An 18059-nucleotide genomic window follows, 5' to 3' on the forward strand; every position below is an offset into this window, starting at 1 on the left:
AAAAAACTACTGATTTCCAATATACCACCCTGTCACTGAAACGTGAAATAGTGAAATATCTCATTTGGGACACAGGCTTCAATAAACTTGTCACAAATACACCATAAAAGTGTTTTTGTTTCTATCTTGTTCCCCATAGTTGAGATCTCCTCTCCCTTATTGCCTTTGTGATTTCCTGACACCGGGAAAGGGAACACCAAGACAGCAAGTGAGGAAGAATCTCCCTAGTTGGAACAACAAGGTTACCCTGACAACGTTTTATTTAAAACTATAGAAAATGGATGGATTTATACTTTTAACAACACACAACTTTTAATTCTTAAATAAATCAAGCATCATCAAATGTATTAATACTGCTTGATATGCCACTTTTGGCAAGAGATAAGTGACTGTAGCTTGAGGATTTATGCCCCATAATCAACTATGCACACGTATACTGGAATTTTTCTGTATCTGTAACAGCTTTTATAAGGCCTGGCTTGTGCCCACAAGTACTGGATTTCTACTAGAAATGTGAAACAGCTTTAAGGCATTATCAAGAATTCAATAAAAACTTTCATGCCCCCCTTCACCTGAAAAACTACAGTGTTTGCAAGATATTCAATAAGGATTCAAGAAACACTTATTGAATCATTAAGTAACTTAGCAAATAAGCTTTGAGTAGGTGTATTTGTTAAGTGCTAATTGAGAGACTAATCTAGTCATTAACCATGTCGGTAAGGCAATGTGTTTCGCATAGCAAAACTCTACTGGGGTGGAAGGAGTTGTAATAACACTTTTTCCTGCATGGATTACAACTTCCTTGCTGGAAGTACAAAGTTACAGCAGTCATTTTAAATATTAGTAAAACAGAAGTCAGACCAGGCATTTGTTTTCCCTGTATGCAGAATGTCTGAAGTGCTATGGTAGCAGGTTCTCTTTAAACAGGGTTGCTGTTATAGAGAGAGCTACAAGTAAAACAGAGATTAAAGTTTTTTGTATAGCGATGAATGTCTTCTAAAGCATAAGGCAAAGTCAAAGTCATGTCTTCTCAGGGCCGAAATGCCCTACATAAGAGGCAAAAGTAACACATAAGCAAATATATGCTGCTCTCTACACTAAAGCACTACTCACTGCACAAGCATCTGCCACTCGTCAAAACATGTCAAAAACAGAAATGGAGACCTTATGACTCCTTTATTGTAGCATTGACTAACCTGTGAACAAACAGGAAAAAAAGCAATTAGATATGAGTGAAGTTCTGTGGACTTTCCTAATGTCTTCAGCAAAGATCCTGTATTGGAATGTTTGACTTTGTGATTATGCCGTCTGTGTAATGAGCTTCAACATTATAAATACATAGCTTTTCTTAAATTTCAAGTTGCAAAATATTATGTACAAGCATTGAGTTACAGAAGGTAGGTTAACCAGAGACTGTGCAGAAGTGGCAGATACTACGAGTTTCTAAACGAAAGCATTTTATGTATGACGCAATGGGTCAGTCACGTGGAGGAAGTGAAGACTACTGTGTCTTCTGCTCATCCAGGTGAAGACAAGTACATCAGTGTGAAAAAGGTGGAGAATTCTGGAAGCATCTATCATTTGTATCAGAGAATCAATATCCCATAATACAATATTTTCCTGCAATTGCTTGTTGTAGTACATAAGGAATCTAGTCTCTAGACAGGAAGTAAGAACTGGAAACAGAGCTGCTTAAAAAAGGATGCAGCATGATTGCAATTAACTAAGAGGCTCTAGCTGGTGACTGTTGCCTTGAAGCCTCTGATATTACTTTTTATCTACTGTAATGGCAATAAATAATCCTAAAATTGTCAGGTCAGCCTTTCAATTCAGGCAAACATGAAGTATAAACAGTGCCTGAGTGAAATTTTTATGCAAACATGCAGAATCTATGTGAGCTATGCTGTGCAAGATGCCTGTTTTATTATTTTATTTAAGTATTATTGTTCAGATTTCATCAGGCCTGATCCAGCATCATAAAGGCGCATCTGTCCCCTTTGAGGGAAGTTCCGCAAGTCCAAGCAAACTATTTATTCTCGAGAATCAAAAACGTCAGTGTTATTGATTCTGTGCAGATCTGTCTGTATTTGTAGGCTAGTTTGGCATTTTGTGAAGAAAGCTGCATAAAGCTTGACTAGCAATGATCTACTGATCATCACTACATGTGTAGAATGCTTTACTTTTCAGCTGTACACTGGAAGCTCAGCGCCCTGGAATTTATTTTTATTATAGGTGTGCCTGTGTTTGTAGCCATGGAAGTATATAGCTCTGCAGCTTGATCTAGCTAGAGTGCAGTACTTTCTAAAAGGTATGCCCAACTCATTACAGCATATTATATTTTGCTCTGCAAATCCCATCGCCTACTATTAAGGCCATTCTCCAGTACAGAGCACAGTCATCTCACTCTCCCACAACATGCACTCTATCGCAGCTGCTCTTGTCTCAGAGAAATGGCAGCAATGCTGTTAATGGGATCTCTTTCTCTCCAAGCAGTGTGTCCCTTTTAAGACTGCTCCCCTTGTTCAGTACTTTGAGTTTAAGAGACATCTTTTTGGCACTTCCAGCCACCAATCCATCAAAGAAGAAATCCTCATTAAAGACTGGGTTTCGGCTGTTCTTAATAATGGTGCTTCTCTGACGGTGAACTTTACCAGGGTTCAGATACAGGACCACGCAGCAGTTTACACCTTTTAGGTCACAGAGTTTATCAAACAGATGTTCTGCAGCAATTAACCGTACTCTAAGCCGAGCATTGGAAGGGTCATATTCTGCTGACAGCCTCATACTGCCTCCTTTACTAAGGCCTACATTGTGTTCCTTCTGTAGAAGGTCCAAGGCCAAGGTGCCTTGCTGACCAGTAATACCAGCACCCTTGGCTCCTCGTACCCTTCTTCTTGGCATGCTAGGACTGGTGTCTGCTGAACTGCATTCATCTGTGGATAGTGAACTGTTTCTAGCAACAGAGTGCTTGAGCTTCATAAGTTTTGACTGTGTGTCTGGGGTAAATATCTTTAGTAGGGAAACAGAACGGGAAAGTAGTGGTGAGCCAAATGGTGAGGACTCTGCAGAGGAGCAAGTGTCACTTTCACCACCACTGAAATATCGGTAGGGATTCATCAAGGACATTCCAAAGTCTGATGGATTCAGCTGGGATCCTCCTCCCCCCTCTGTTGCACTTCGTCTTTGAGAACTGGGGGAACTGGACTGTGATGGACATGGAGAAAGAGAGCCCTGCTCACTATGAAAAAGTGATTCTTTCCGCCTTGTATGTGGACTCTCCATAAGAGTCACAAACCCATAGGATGTCTGAGCTTTAGGTACATATGAAAGAGACATAGCATTTTGAGACTGTGGATCTGCATTAGTACCCAAATCTTCCTCTGATGCCCACTCATCAGCACTTTCAATCTGAATGATATGACGGTTTGCAGCCTTCACAAGGTTTCGGCTCTCTGAAGTAGCTTTAGTTGGTAAACGAGGGCTGCGCTGTGGTCGTCGGCCGGACAAATTTTGCTCAGAAGCAGAGGTTCCAATATTAGGTTTTGCTGCTACTCCTTCACCTTCAGCTCCACCCCCTTCTGTTGGCATCAGTTTTGGGGGAATGAAAAAATCTGGAATTTTGTCTGGGGTCAGGACATTGCTGTAAGATCCACTTTTAGACTGTTTGTCACCAGCTTCTCCTGTTTGTCGAGTACTGCCGTGGTCTACTGTGCCCCGAATCCTCTCAAGAAGCCACATTTTATCTGATGTGCGAGTACTGCAGATTTAACCTAGGAAAAAAGCACAGTTTAAATTTTTAGATAAAACATTAAAGCTCCAACACACTCTGCTCAAAAACAAAACATTTTGGCAATAATGGTAATAATAATAATTACAACAATATATACTATTGCTTAAACTACTTTTATTAGATAGAAGGAGCCTATAGTTGGCCAATGTAAAAGGGACAAAAGGGTGTATAAAATACAGTCTTGCCCTGCCTTGTCAGGGATGAGGAAATGTTTTATAGTGCCATGTTGAGGGTTCTGGTGGCACGTTACAATACAAGTGACAAATTCAGTCTGATAACACAGTGTGCCTCTGGTAATATTGTCTGCCTCGGGCTACTGGTAGCATTTTCAGTTTCAAGCCATCTCATTATTTGTCTCTGCTGATATAGTTAAGGTCTAGTGTCATGATATTGCTATAACTCCTTTCTGGTTCTAATGACATTATTCTGATGACATAATCTGATGACTCTAGTCTGGTTGTTGCAGTGGAGTTGAAGCTCTGATTATATGGTCTAGTACTAATTTTCATCTGTGTGTGGTAGCATGATTTCACAATTCATCCATACTGACTGCCTTACCTACCACTATTTGTTATTTTAAATACTGAAGCAAACATATTACCGGTATTCATTTTGTACAAAACTAAATACATAACTACATTTTTTTTTAAATGTATATCTTTAATTTCAAATTTGAAGTAAAGCCTAAAAGCCAGACATTTATGTCCCCACTTATAACAGAGAATGGATACCACTAACCTCATGATTCACCTTTACCTTAAGCGCCATATATAAAATAAAGGCCGTCTTGTGCAGCCTGAGGACAACACTTCGTAATTGGTGCAAGGTTTGGTCACATGACTTTGACAGGTCATATCAGTATGCTCTCCTTCCTCTGGCTTTTTCTTCCCATATAGTCATTTTAGTGGAGCTTTGCTTTCTTTGCTTTAGAACTGTGATTTTTTTTTCTAAAAGCAGCAGTATGTGTGCGGTAAGGACATAACCCTGACTTATAACTGAATCTCCTATTGATTTAAATCAGACAACCTAAATTACAGACGGCATATCAAACAATCACAATAAAGTTCTTTGAGCTGATGTTCCCACCCCACTAGCAGCGACAAGATTAACCAGAACATGCTGCATCAAAAGGTGCAGAAGTACTTTGTGTTAAAAATAGTACTTGTTAGGCTTAGAAAAGATCTAATCAGACTTAATGCTGTGCAGCTGCTATTTTGATGAGAAAATATATAAGCTATTTATACACAATGTACCTTTTGAAGTCCTTGGTGAGGGACACCAACTTTTGCTGCAATATGTTTAATTAAAATCAGAGATATTAAAAATAACAATGAAAGAGAAATTATAATTTTCTACATTTTGTTAAATATACATGGAAACGAATCATCTTGACATACTGTACAAACACCTATAAATATGTGTTGATATTTTAAAAGACTTATTTTAAAATAAACAATATGAAAACCAGAGTCAATGAGTCTATTGACACAACAGAGTCTCTGGGAAACTGACCTAATTGGGCTTAAAAAAAGTCAGTTCCCCTGGCAAAAAAAAAAAAAAAAAAAAACGCACATATTGAGCGTTTTTGTACACGTTTAGGCACATTTAGGAATAATTCATGTTTTTTCTGCCAGAAAGCTCCAATCAAAAATGCAAACCAAAAGGGTTTTTACTTAACCACATCAATACTGGGCATGTTTGCTTCCCAGGCCAATTTTCAGCTTTTAGTGCTCTCGCATTTTCAGTGACAATTGTGTGGTCATGCTACGCTGTACCCAAATGAAGTTTTTATCATTTTGTTCGCACAAATAGAGCTTTCTTTTGGTGGTATTTATTCACGACTCATGTCTTTGGTAAAAAAAATCCCGTTAAGTGTATAATTGGTTTGTGTGATCACAGACAGATGTACGCAAATGATCATGTACAGATGTGCGCAGGCAATCACGGACTTATGTGTGCAGATAATCATTGGGACATGTGATTTTAGTGGGACATATGTGGGGGACAAGTGTTTTTACTATGTAGGGACATGTGTTTTGGGGACATGTGTTTTGGGACATTTTGTTTTACAAAAGCATGTTACTATGCTGGTGATCAGTGTGTAAAAAGCTGTAAAAAACAGCTCATCCACACTGCTCTCCTCTCCTTTCCTCACAGACAACTAATGTGTGAGGAGAGGAAAGTCGATCATCTAGCAACCGGCTCTCTATTTACATCACATGACGGCTGTGATTTGACACGGCCGTCATGTGATCAGGAAGGCCAATCACAGAGCCCTCCTACTGATATGAGATGTGCCGTGTCCGGGTGACACAAGCGCATCGGGATCATTCCGCTGCGTGGGCCCGCACGCATGCGATCCTCCTCCTTCTGAGGGACGTTCCTGAACGTCCACTCAGAAGGAGAGAGCACCCACCCGGCCGTACATATGCAGTGGCCGGGTAGGAAGTGGTTAAAATATGCCTCTAAATGCCCTAATGTGCATGGACACATGGGATAACATTGAGCTGCTTCTACTGGCAAAACACAAAAGTGTAGAAGCAGCGTTTTTTAAAGCCAGTGTGCATAGATGGTTGAAGCTAGCTTTTCATTTATTCTCTCTCAAAATTGGGGTAAACCAGGCTAAGGCTTCATGTACACTACAGCTGCTACGGTAAACTGAAGTTTAGGAACAGTTGGGCACTTTTTTTAGCAGCCCCTGAACTCTCCTCTATGTTATCTTATGTGTACACGTACACTCAAGTTGTTTATAGTAGTTTAGTGGCAGTTGATCAATTTGAAAAAATTTGATCATTTTTGAACATATAAAAATGTTGAAAAAACACACATTTTACCACATGCTGTTGCCTGAATCAATGGATGAGTCCAGTAGCGACAAACTCTGTTCCTCTCACGCAATTTTCTACATCTTTGGAGCCTCAGCAACAGCAACATCAGGAGCATTTCCTCACACATGCTCATGATGGGATCCATAGTGAAAACACAAAAAATAAGACATCTACCTACAAGCACACTGCTCTCTCTGCTGCTGCTCTCTTCTCTCACAGAGTGGCTAAAATAGTTAACTGACTTCTTTTTCATGCATTGTGGGCATTTGGGAGGGTCTCCTGAGGTTATCTATAACTGCTGCTATACTCGCATAAACTCAGTATGTAAAAGCTGTACCATTGGTTTCCAGCTGTGAAGTTTCAATCATTCAAAAAAGGTATTCAACTGCCCTGTGTACATGAGCAATAAAATAGCCCAACAGCCCTGAAGTGACTATGTAATGGCATCCAAGCAAGTACAAGCTATTATTTTGTGAATTTGGACTACATCTTTTTCCCTGGTACCGATGGACTGTGTAATAAGGTCTAGGATTTATTTAGGTTTTTTTTCCTGTATAAAAGCTGCTTAAAAGGGGAGTTTCAGTCTGTTTGAGAAAAGATAAAAATCAGCAACTACAAATACTCTAGCTGCTGACTTTTAATAAAAGGACACTTACCTGTCCTGGGATCCAGCTCTGTTCTCACTGGTCCCTGGTGCCAGCATGTTTACCGTGGGAAGCTGGCTGTGATTCCTGGCTGCTTCACAGCCGGTTTCCCACTTCGCTTTGTGAATGGTCCCACAACCCTCTGGACTCTATGCACTGTACCAGAAGGTTGCGGGGGGGAGAGCTTCCCAGTATAATCACCACAGGAATCTGACCCGAAGTGGGCATGGGTGCCTGTCAAAACCGGGTACCCGCTCCTCCTCCCCCCCAAAAACGTGCCAAAAGTAGAAGAGGAGAGCAGAAAGCGGAACTTCAAATTATATTTTTATAAAAAAAAAAATCAAAAGTAAAACTTTATTTTACTTTTGTGTACATGACCTCTTGTCACAAAAGGGTTAACATTCATGTGCTGGCACCCAATTAGTGTAATATTTGGTTCTGGCAGTGTGTCTATACAGTCTTCTGCTGTTCCTTCAGGTAGGCCCTTGTCACAGAAAAGTGTCAGAAACATGTACAAGCAGTCCCCGGGTTACAAACACAATAGGGACTATAGGTTTGTTCGTAAGTCGAAGTTGTTCACAAGTCGCAACACTGCATTTGTAAGTGTAACTTCCGGTCGGAACACTGCGTTCGTAAGTGTAACTGCCGCCTGTGCATGAATGTGGGATGTTCCGGGCGCTTGTTATGTTATCTGGGGTGTAGTACGGCAGTGTGGGATGTGTTCGGAAGTGCTCGAAAGGTATCCAGGACCCACGTGGAGCACAAGTGGCTGGCATTTGAGGCCGTTCGTAAGTAGGAGTCATTCGTAACTCGGGTGTTCGTAACTTGGGGACTGCCTATACAGTATCTCACAAAAGTGAGTACACCCCTCACATTTTTGTAAATATTTTATTATATCTTTCATGTGACAACACTGAAGAAATTAGACTTTGCTGCAATGTAAAGTAGTGAGGGTACAGCTTGTATAACAGTGTACATTTGCTGTCCCCTCAAAATAACTCAATAGAGCCATTAATGTCTAAATCACTGGCAACAAAAGTGAGTACACCCCTAAGTGAAAATGTCCAAACTGGGCCCAATTATCCATTTTGTCATGTGACTCGTTAGTGTTACAAGGTCTCAGGAGTGAATTGGGAGCAGGTGTGTTAAATGTGGTGTTATCACTCTCACTCTCTTATACTGGTCACTGGAAGTTCAACATGGCCCCTCATGGCAAAGAACTCTCTGAGGATCTGAAAAAAAGAATTGTTGCTCTACATAAAGATGGCATAGGCTATAAGAAGCTGAGCTGCAGCTTGGTGGCCAAGACCATACAGGACAGGTTCCACTCAGAACAGGCCTCGCCATGGTCCACCAAAGAAGTTGAGTGCACGTGCTTAGCGTCATATCCAGAGGTTGTCTTTGGAAAATAGACATATGAGTGCTGCCAGCATTGCTGCAGAGGTTGAAGGGGTGGGGGGTCAGCCTGTCAGTGCTCAGACCATACGCCGCACACTGCATCAAATTGGTCTGCATGGCTGTTGTCTCAAAAGGAAGCCTCTTCTAAAGATGATGCATAAGAAAGCCTGCAAACAGTCTGCTGAAGACAGGCAGACTAAGCACATGGATTACTGGAACCATGTCCTGTGGTCTGATTTGACCAAGATAAACTTATTTGGTTCAGATGGTGTCAAGCATGTGTGACGGCAACCAGGTGAGGAGTACAAAGACAAGAGTGTCTTGCCTACAGTCAAGCATGGTGGCAGGAGTGTCATGGTCTGGGGCTGCATGAGTTCTACCGGCACTGGGGAGCTACACTTCATTGAGGGAACCATGAATGCCAACATGTACTGTGACATACTGAAGCAGAGCATGATCTCCTCCCTTCGGAGACTGGGCTGCAGGGCAGTATTCCATCATGATAACAACCCCAAACACACCTCCAAGAAGACCATTGCCTTGCTAAAGAAGCTGAGGGTAAAGGTGATGGACTGGCCAAGCATGCCCCCAGACCTAAACCCTATTGAGCATCTGTGGGGTATCCTCAAACGGAAGGTGGAGGAGTGCAAGGTCGCTAACATTCAACAGCTCCGTGATGTTGTCATAGAGGAGTGGAAGAGGACTCCAGTGGCAACCTGTGAAGCTCTGGAGAACTCCATGCCCAAGAGGGTTAAGGCAGTGCTGGAAAATAATGGTGGCCACAGAAAATATTGACTTTTTGGGCCTAATTTGGACATTTTCACTTAGGGGTGTACTCACATTTGTTGCCGTGGTTTAGACATTAATGGCTGATTTTGAGGGGACAGCAAATTTACAGTTAAACAAGCTGTACACTCACTACTTTACATTGTATCAAAAGTGTAATTTCTTCAGTGTTGTTACATGAAAAGATATAATAAAATGTTTACAAAAATGTGAGGGGTGTACTCACTTTTGTGAGATACTGTATCTAGCACTTTCATATGCTAGGCCTTACTGTGCAGCCTGAGACACAATATTCTACAATTATTATTCTAGAGAGTCTCATATATGCCCACTGAAACATGTTAACATGTCTATGAAATCTTAGATTGCCTAAACATAGTTCCACTCATTTCCTGTATATAAAATATTCCTCCATTAGCATTCAAACTGTCAAGTGAAACTTTAGGTCAAAATAAAAAATGGGTGAACAAGAAGGAATTTTAATGCAGAAGAGTCAAGTTTTGTCTCTTTTGCATTAAAGTTACTTACCTGCCTGTCCACCCTTGTACAGTGGTGAGCAATCGCAGACGAAAATGTCAGCAACCAGGCGGGGAGCTCACAGATGCTGCATCGCTGGAGCTGAGGTGAGTATGGTTCCACTTAAAACCTGTCATAAAAGTAATATATACATTGCCATACTCAACTTCTGACTTTAACACTTTGGGTACCTGGCTAAAAACATGTATGTAGACTGGTGATTCTGATTTCTTCTGACTTGACTTGCACATACTTGCTCTAGGCCAGCAACCAAAACCAAACAAAACAAAATGAAACACAGCCAGGCAGCTAGTATTTTCAGCAGATGGTCAGCAATAGAAGCCTATGAATATTACTATATTAATATATGACATCTACCACCTACAATGGCTCAATGATTTAAACCCAGTCTGCACTGACAGCCATACTGTGCTACTGTATGTTTGACAGAGATGAAAGTTCTGTAACATAGATAGTATTGGAGCTGTTGCAGAGAGATTTACGGTATACAGAAAGCTTTTTAACCACTTCAGCCCCGGAAGGATTTGCCCCCTTCCTGACCAGAGCACTTTTTGCGATTCGGCACTGCATCGCTTTAACTGACAATTGCGCGTCCGTGCTACGTTGTACCCAAACAAAATTGATGTCCTTTTTTTCCCACAAATAGAGCATAGGTCTAATAGAGTTTAGGCCTATATGTAACCTTCTACATATTTTTGGGAAAAAAAAAAAAAAAAACGCAATAAGCGTATATTGATTGGTTTGCACAAAAATTTATAGCGTCTACAAAATAGGGGATAGTTTTATTGCATTTTTATTATTAATTAGTTAAATTATTTTTTATTAGTAATAGCGGCGACCTGCAATTTTTATCATGACTGCAACATTATGGTGGACACATCGGACAATTTTGACACTATTTTGGGACCATTGTCATTTATGCAGCGATCAGTGCTATAAAAATGCACTGATTACTGTGTAAATGACACTGGCAGTGAAGGGGTTAACCCTAGGTGGCGAGGAAGGGGTTAAGTGTGTCCTAGGGAGTGATTCTAACTGTGGGGGGATGGGCTTCAACACGCATGACAGCGATCACTGCTCCCGATGACAGGGTGCAGTGATCTCTGTCATATCACTAGGCAGAATGGAGAAATGCTTTGTTTACAAAGGCATCTTCCCATTCTACCTCTCCATGACATGATCACGGCACCTGGTGGACATCGAGTCCGTGGGACCCGCGGTCACGGAGAACGCGGCGGGCGCCCGCAGTGCCGCTTCTTAAAGGGGACATACCTGTACGTCCTTTTTCCCACCCGTGCCATTCTGCCAACGTATATCATTGTGCAGCGGTCAGGAAGCGGTTAAAGGAGTTTCTGTATAAAGGATAGTTTATTTTGGGTAATAAAGATTTTGTCTCAAGATGCAGTTTCTATTTCTATGTATATGTTTGTTTCACTATAGCTCGCTGTTGGCTAAAGCTGGGTCACAGGAGTGCAGAGATAAGTGTACTCCTGTGACCCACAGAAGAGGTATGGCAAAATGAGCTATGGCCACACTTTTCCTTTAAAAATATAGTATTTTGTCATTATATATAATTATATTATTATATATATATATATATATATATATATATATATATATATATATATATATATATATATATATATATATATATATATATATATTGTTTAAATTCTTTTTAACAGAAAAAACTATTACAAACATATAAATAAATAAAAAAGGGTGTATATCCTAGGACCCTGTTCAAATATCATAGCAACCATAATTAATTCTAATTGCGATACGGCACTGCGTCGCTTTAACTGACAATTGCGCAGTCGTGCAACGCTGTACCCAAAAGAAATTTGATGTCTTTTTTTCCCCACAAATATAGCTTTCTTTCGTTGGTACTTAATCACCTCTGTGGTTTTTATTTTTTGTGCTATAAACAAAAAAAGAGTGCCAATTTTGAAAAAAAAATGATATTTTGACTTTTTGCTATAATAAAATATCCCCCCCAAAAATTGTAAAAAAACTAATTTATTCATCAGTTTAGACCAATATGTATTCTTCTACATATTTTTGGTAAAAAAAAATTGCAATAAGAATGTATTAATTGGTTTGCGCAAAAGTTATAACATCTACAAAATAGGGGATAGATTTATGCCATTTTTATTATTTTTTTTTTATATACTAGTAATGGCAGCGATCTGCGATTTTTAGCGGGACTACGAAATTGCGGCGGACAGATCGGACACTTTTTTGGGACCACTGACATTTATACAGTGATCAGAGCTAAAAATAGCAACAGATTACTGTATAAATGTCACTGGTAGGGAAGGGGTTAACACTAGGGGTTAAGTGTGCCCTAGGGAGGTGTTTCTAACTGTGGGGGCAGTGTAGTGAATGGGAGTATAGAGTCATCGCTGTTTGTAATCACTAGAAACAGCAGATCTCTCTCGTCTCCCTGACAGAACAGGGGATCTATCTGTTTACATTGACAGTTACCCCGTTCTCTCTCTCTCCGGAGCGACTGCGGGTGCCCGGCAGACATCACGGCACATGCATCAGCTCCAACAACACGTGGCGGGCGTGTGCCTTCTAAGGCTATTTAAAGGGCCAACGTACAGTTACGGCGATTTGCCCAGGATAGCCAACCTGCCGCAGTATAATGATGGTGGCTGGTCGGCTAGTGGTTAAAATGCAAATCAATTTATAACTTTTTGAAATGCATTTTTTCAGATTTTTTTGTAGGGGTCAACCGATTATCGGCGCGGCCGATATTAATTTTTTTGAAGAATCGATATCGGTAACAAACTTACTGATATTGTTTCCAGTGGTTGTACCTGCAGGCATCACCCCGGTACCATTCTTTAGAGAGGGTGGTCGGTTTCTTTGTAATAACAACCAATGTGGCTAAGCAGCCGCTCGGCCATTATCACAAGTAGTGGAAGAGGACGTCCCCCCTCCCGCCGCTCCACCCGGGGCTCCCGTCCCACCGGTCCCACCGGTGCCAAAATGTGGCAGCGGAGGGGGGAGGAGGCAAATAATCGGACCTTCCCTTTTTTGGTGGAGCTCTACTTTAAATTTTGTAAATGCCTTTGGATTTTAGGGCCACACGCTATCAACGCTTTCATATACAGAGCGACCAGCCGGAACATCCGCCGAGCGACCTGCCCGCGGCACTCCTGCCGGTTGGCCAAAGACCCAAACAAAGCCAATTGCTTTGTTCGGGTCTCGGATCTAGTAACCCAGAAGCAATGTCATGACATCACTTCTGGATTACTCTCATCCTAAAGACGCCAGTTCAGTGGAGGGGTTTGGGGGTCTTATAGACCCCAGATCCCTCCATAAAGAATACCTGTCACTGCCTATTACTGTCACAAGGGATGTTTACATCCCTTGTGACAGCAATAAAAGTTATAAAAAAAAATGTAAGGACAGTGTAAAAATAAAAACTTTAAATCTACAGAATATCGGCACCTGATATCAGCTAATGGCCTTAAAGGCAGCCAAAAATCGTTATCGGCCCTGAAAAAAATGATATCAGTCGACCCCTAATATTTTTGTTGTTATTCTGTCTCTCACTGTTAAAATAAACCTACCATTAAAATTACAGACTGATCATTTCTTTGTCAGTGGGCAAACATACAAAATCAGCAGGAGATCAAATCCCTTTTTCCCTCACTGTATCTTTATAACCTTTACATGATTCCAATTAGTGTTCTTTGCCATCACAGCATAATGTTGACCCATAGTCTGGTCAGTAAATTGTTTTTTTCTTTTCCTACTCTCAGTAAAATGGTGAGATTGGTTGAATGGTTGGAAATATTTCCACAGTGCAATTTCTGCTGAGAGCAAGGCTCCAATTTGCAAATATTGTGAGAAGAAATATTATTTTCCAAATGCTATAAGGATGACAAAACACAACTTGCATGCCTGAGGTGCCCTAAAGACAATTAAAAATACTTTATGAAAATAAATGATTCTCAATCCAGAAACACTTTCTGCTTGTTCTGGATCATCACAGAGTGTTTCTTCACCAGCAGTATTTTCAAGTAAGGATGTGTTTGTTACAAACCACTGCCTCCCAAAAATACATAATACCTTCATGTATAAATGACACTTGAAAAATCAGGAGAAAATTGATCAAGCTCTTTCAAGAGCAATGTATGCTTCTGGATCAGCATTGTCAAATATATATTTATATTTTTCTGAAAATTTACATTTTTTTCCGGAAAAAAACAGAGTTAAAACACTTTGTTCTCATGGCTTCAAAATTTCCAGAAATTTGACATCTCTATTCTCAATATGGACTTTCACACACATACTGTGATCTCCAGGCAAAAGTAGAAACATAATTTATACAGAAACTATGCCCGTCCTTAGTCTCTTCCCTCTGTTACAGTGCTGTGTTCTTGGTTAGTCTTTTAACCATTCAAAACTTCTGCAAATGTTGGATACCTGTGTACCCTGCCATGCATTCCTTACTCCAACCCATACATCACTACAGAAGCACATCAGTGACGTAGGGCTTGGAAGATTAAACCACAGCGTGGCAGAGGACACAGGCATCCAACGCTCTTATAAGTTTAAAATACAGAAGACAATGATGGAGCCTGCATCACTGCAACTGAGAGAAAGTAAGAGACATGTACCACTGAAAAGGTAAGTATGATAGCTCTTCTACTGCAGGAAACTATATATGCATTCACTTAAATATCAGGAGAATTTATCAAAACTGAAGCAGACAAAATCTGGAGAGCTGTACATGGCAACCAATCAGCTTCTACCTTCAGTTTGTTCAGTTAGGCCCCTTTCACACAGCCCAGATCCGTTTTCCTCATCAGGGGATCTGTCCACTAATCCCCTACTGAGCTAAGCAGAGCGGGCGCATGACAGGTCCGTGTCTGCCCCGCTTATGCAGAGGGGACACTGACGCAGCCCGCTCTCCTCTATGGGGAGTCGGATGTAAACTGACCAGCTGTCTGTTTACACCCGACTACCCTTTGATCTGATGTGGCCAGACAGAGGGGGACGGATCCCCCTCCATTTGTTTTTGCAGGATAGCATTGGAAGTAGGCGGGTGTAAACGGACATAAATCAGTTAACATCTGCTGTTCCAGAGAGGAGAATGGAGGGGTCTGATGGGGTCCCCCTGAAAAAGCAGACGGACTCGATCGGACCACTCGTGTGCAAGGGGCCAAAAGCTTTGAAAATGAAAGCTAGAAGCTAATTGGTTGCCATGCACAGCTACGCCAATCCATTCTGGCTACTCTAAATTCAATGAATTAAAAAATTCCCCTCTACTGTATATATTTTATACAATACTACTATGAAAATATATATATATATATATATATCTATATAGATCTCTATATAGATATATATATATATATATATATATATATATATATATATCTATATAGAGATCTATATATAGAGATATATATAGATCTCTATGTATATATATATCTCTATGTAGCATATATATATATATATATATATATATATATATATATATATATATTTATCTATATCTGTATATACATAGATATAGATATCTATATATATATGAATTTGTCGTTTTCTAATACTTGTGGAAGTATATAAAGGGTTAAGGAATGTCCTGCTTTATGCTTGATTATTCATTGCGGAGGTTACCTGGCACACAAGCAAGCCTAATAGGTACATTAGTGTTGTATCAGTCACATGTTTCCTGGCTCTTCACACAATTTATTTCACTCTCCCTCCCCCTTCTCCACACACAAGCTCCCTGTGTGGTTTGTCACCTGGGTGTGTCAAATATGTCCTGCAGATAAAAAAACAATGGGATATTATTATGATTTTATTGCTAGAAAGCGCTACAGATGATGCTAGAGTGCACCACAAATGACTAAATGGTTGCCAGGTACACAGTTCCCCAAAATGATGAAAAATGCATTCTGCTGCTTCTTACCCTATGGATCAGGGATCTCCAAACTACGGCCCTCCAGCTGTTGCGGAACTACATGTCCCACGAGGCATTGTAAAACTCTGACATTCACAGACATGACTAGGCATGATGGGAATTGTAGTTCTTGAACAACTGGAGGGCCATAGTTTAGAGACCCCTGCTATAGATCTTCATTATGAGATTCTGAAGGCAGCGTGCACACACAATAAACAATTAATAACTGTAATCGGTATCCTAACTGTTATTAAGTTATATATATTTTGACATGTTTATCAATATGTGTTAAATTTTGTGGTAATACAAAGATCTATTTTTAAATAATTTTGATTTCCTTCATAATAATCATTGCAGGAATTTGGTAAATATCAAATATTAATCATTTTTAACCACTTTAAGGCTAAGTCGTTTGTCTTTTTGAGATGGGTCGGTTTTGAGCCAAGTCATTTTTCACCTTACAGTCTGACTTTTCTGAAAACTTTGCATTTTTTTGTGGGAATTAAGGTAGTCTTTAACATGAAAGCAGATAAAAGCTATAAAGATTGTGGAGAGGCACTGCAAAGATAGAAAAAAAATTCAGATACCTGAAATTGGGTTTTAAGACCCCTCTTATAAAATTTAGCTACATCCACTTTTTGCTGCAGTGCCATTTGTATACATACATAATTGTTATACTTTTTTTTTTTTTTTAGAGCGACATATAGGCAACATATGACATGAAAATGGCAGTACAGCCCAGTTCCCTCAGAATCATTTGTCTAGCAGTGAACTTTAAGAAAAGAAATGTATGGGTAAGTACAAAAATTAATTTTTTTTTTTTTGTTCTTTTGATTCACAGGTAATTGGGACGTCAAAAAGCAGTCCAACTGAGGGGTGGGCAACACAGCAAACATGAACACTTATGCCGCGTACACACGATCGGACATTCCAACAACAAAGAACTCTCATAGGGGATTTGGCGCTGTTCAAAAATAAATTAAAATAAAACAGTACCTCAAAAGATGTGCATCAAAGTGTAATAAAAAAATATGTGGGAAATACTATAAATGAATACGTATATAGTAGACAAAAGGTGTGTCATGTGCAAATACTACATGTGCAAAACATCACATAATCTATAAAATCAAATGTGAGTAAATATAGGTGTAGCTGGAACATCAATGGTCCTATAAGAAATGAATACACCTGAAAGTAATAATATGGATATGAAGAAAGAAATGTGTAATATTAGTGCTAGTTTAAAATATCCCAAACGTGCTGCAAAAAATACCCCCAAAAAAATGCGCAATTAAGATCAATCCATACGGTAAGGTATTTGCGTGATAATCAACCGTGCAACCAAATATTCAAAAATAAAATGATATAATAAGTGTCCAAACAAAAATAAAAATAAAATAAAAATAAAGTTCTGTATATGTGAAAAAAGAAAACTCTGTGAAAAGTGTCTGCTTCCAAAGGATCCCGTGTAGATTGCTGAAGTTGTTGTTATGTGATTTCCTCCAGTGGAACCCCCACTTGTGCCCCCACTCACCGGAAAGCCCAACCCCTGCAGGGGTAATGAGCATGTAAATGTAGATCCAATGGCAGGAATCGATCGATGTCCCCCTCGCTGACTCTAGTGTTCGATCAAAGGCTAGAGCGACGTATGCGTACCACGTGACCACGCCTACCACGTGGTCACGTGGTACGCATACGTCGCTCTAGCCTTTGATCGAACACTTCCGGTTTTCAGCAGTCGGGCCGTGGAACGCACGCCGCTGCCTCGCTACTGTCACGGCTATTGACTCCTAACTAGCCGGCGGAACAGTGCCAGTTCTTAGTTGGATACCATTTATTTTATTCATTTGTTTTAAATGTAAGCTGGTTGGCTAAATAAACTTTTGGATTTACACTATGAGGCTCCTCTCTTCTCAATGCATATGGACACTCTCCGGTGGACTTCATTAAAGGACCAGTGGTGACACAACCAGGAAGGAGATCGTGGAGTCAGCGAGGGGGACATCGATCGATTCCTGCCATTGGATCTACATTTACATGCTCATTACCCCTGCAGGGGTTGGGCTTTCCGGTGAGTGGGGGCACAAGTAGGGGTTCCACTGGAGGAGATCACATAACAACTACAACAATCTACACGGGATCCTTTG

At 40.3% G+C, this 18059-nt stretch overlaps 1 protein-coding gene across 3 annotated transcripts in view; it reads right to left on the reverse strand.

Moving 5' to 3' along the window:
* Positions 1-1144: 1144 nt before the first annotated feature.
* Positions 1145-18059, reverse strand: part of C2CD4C (C2 calcium dependent domain containing 4C) — a 57492-nt gene continuing 40577 nt past the window's right edge. For all 3 annotated transcript variants that reach the window (XM_073594024.1, XM_073594025.1, XM_073594023.1), the window contains one exon: positions 1145-3770. In XM_073594024.1, coding sequence (XP_073450125.1) covers positions 2443-3738 — 1296 coding nt within the window. In that variant the 5' untranslated portion in view covers positions 3739-3770 and the 3' untranslated portion in view covers positions 1145-2442. The remainder of the gene's footprint in view (positions 3771-18059) is intronic.

The sequence above is a fragment of the Aquarana catesbeiana genome, linkage group LG01, assembly GCF_042186555.1.
Source record: "Aquarana catesbeiana isolate 2022-GZ linkage group LG01, ASM4218655v1, whole genome shotgun sequence".
Taxonomy (NCBI): domain Eukaryota; kingdom Metazoa; phylum Chordata; class Amphibia; order Anura; family Ranidae; genus Aquarana; species Aquarana catesbeiana.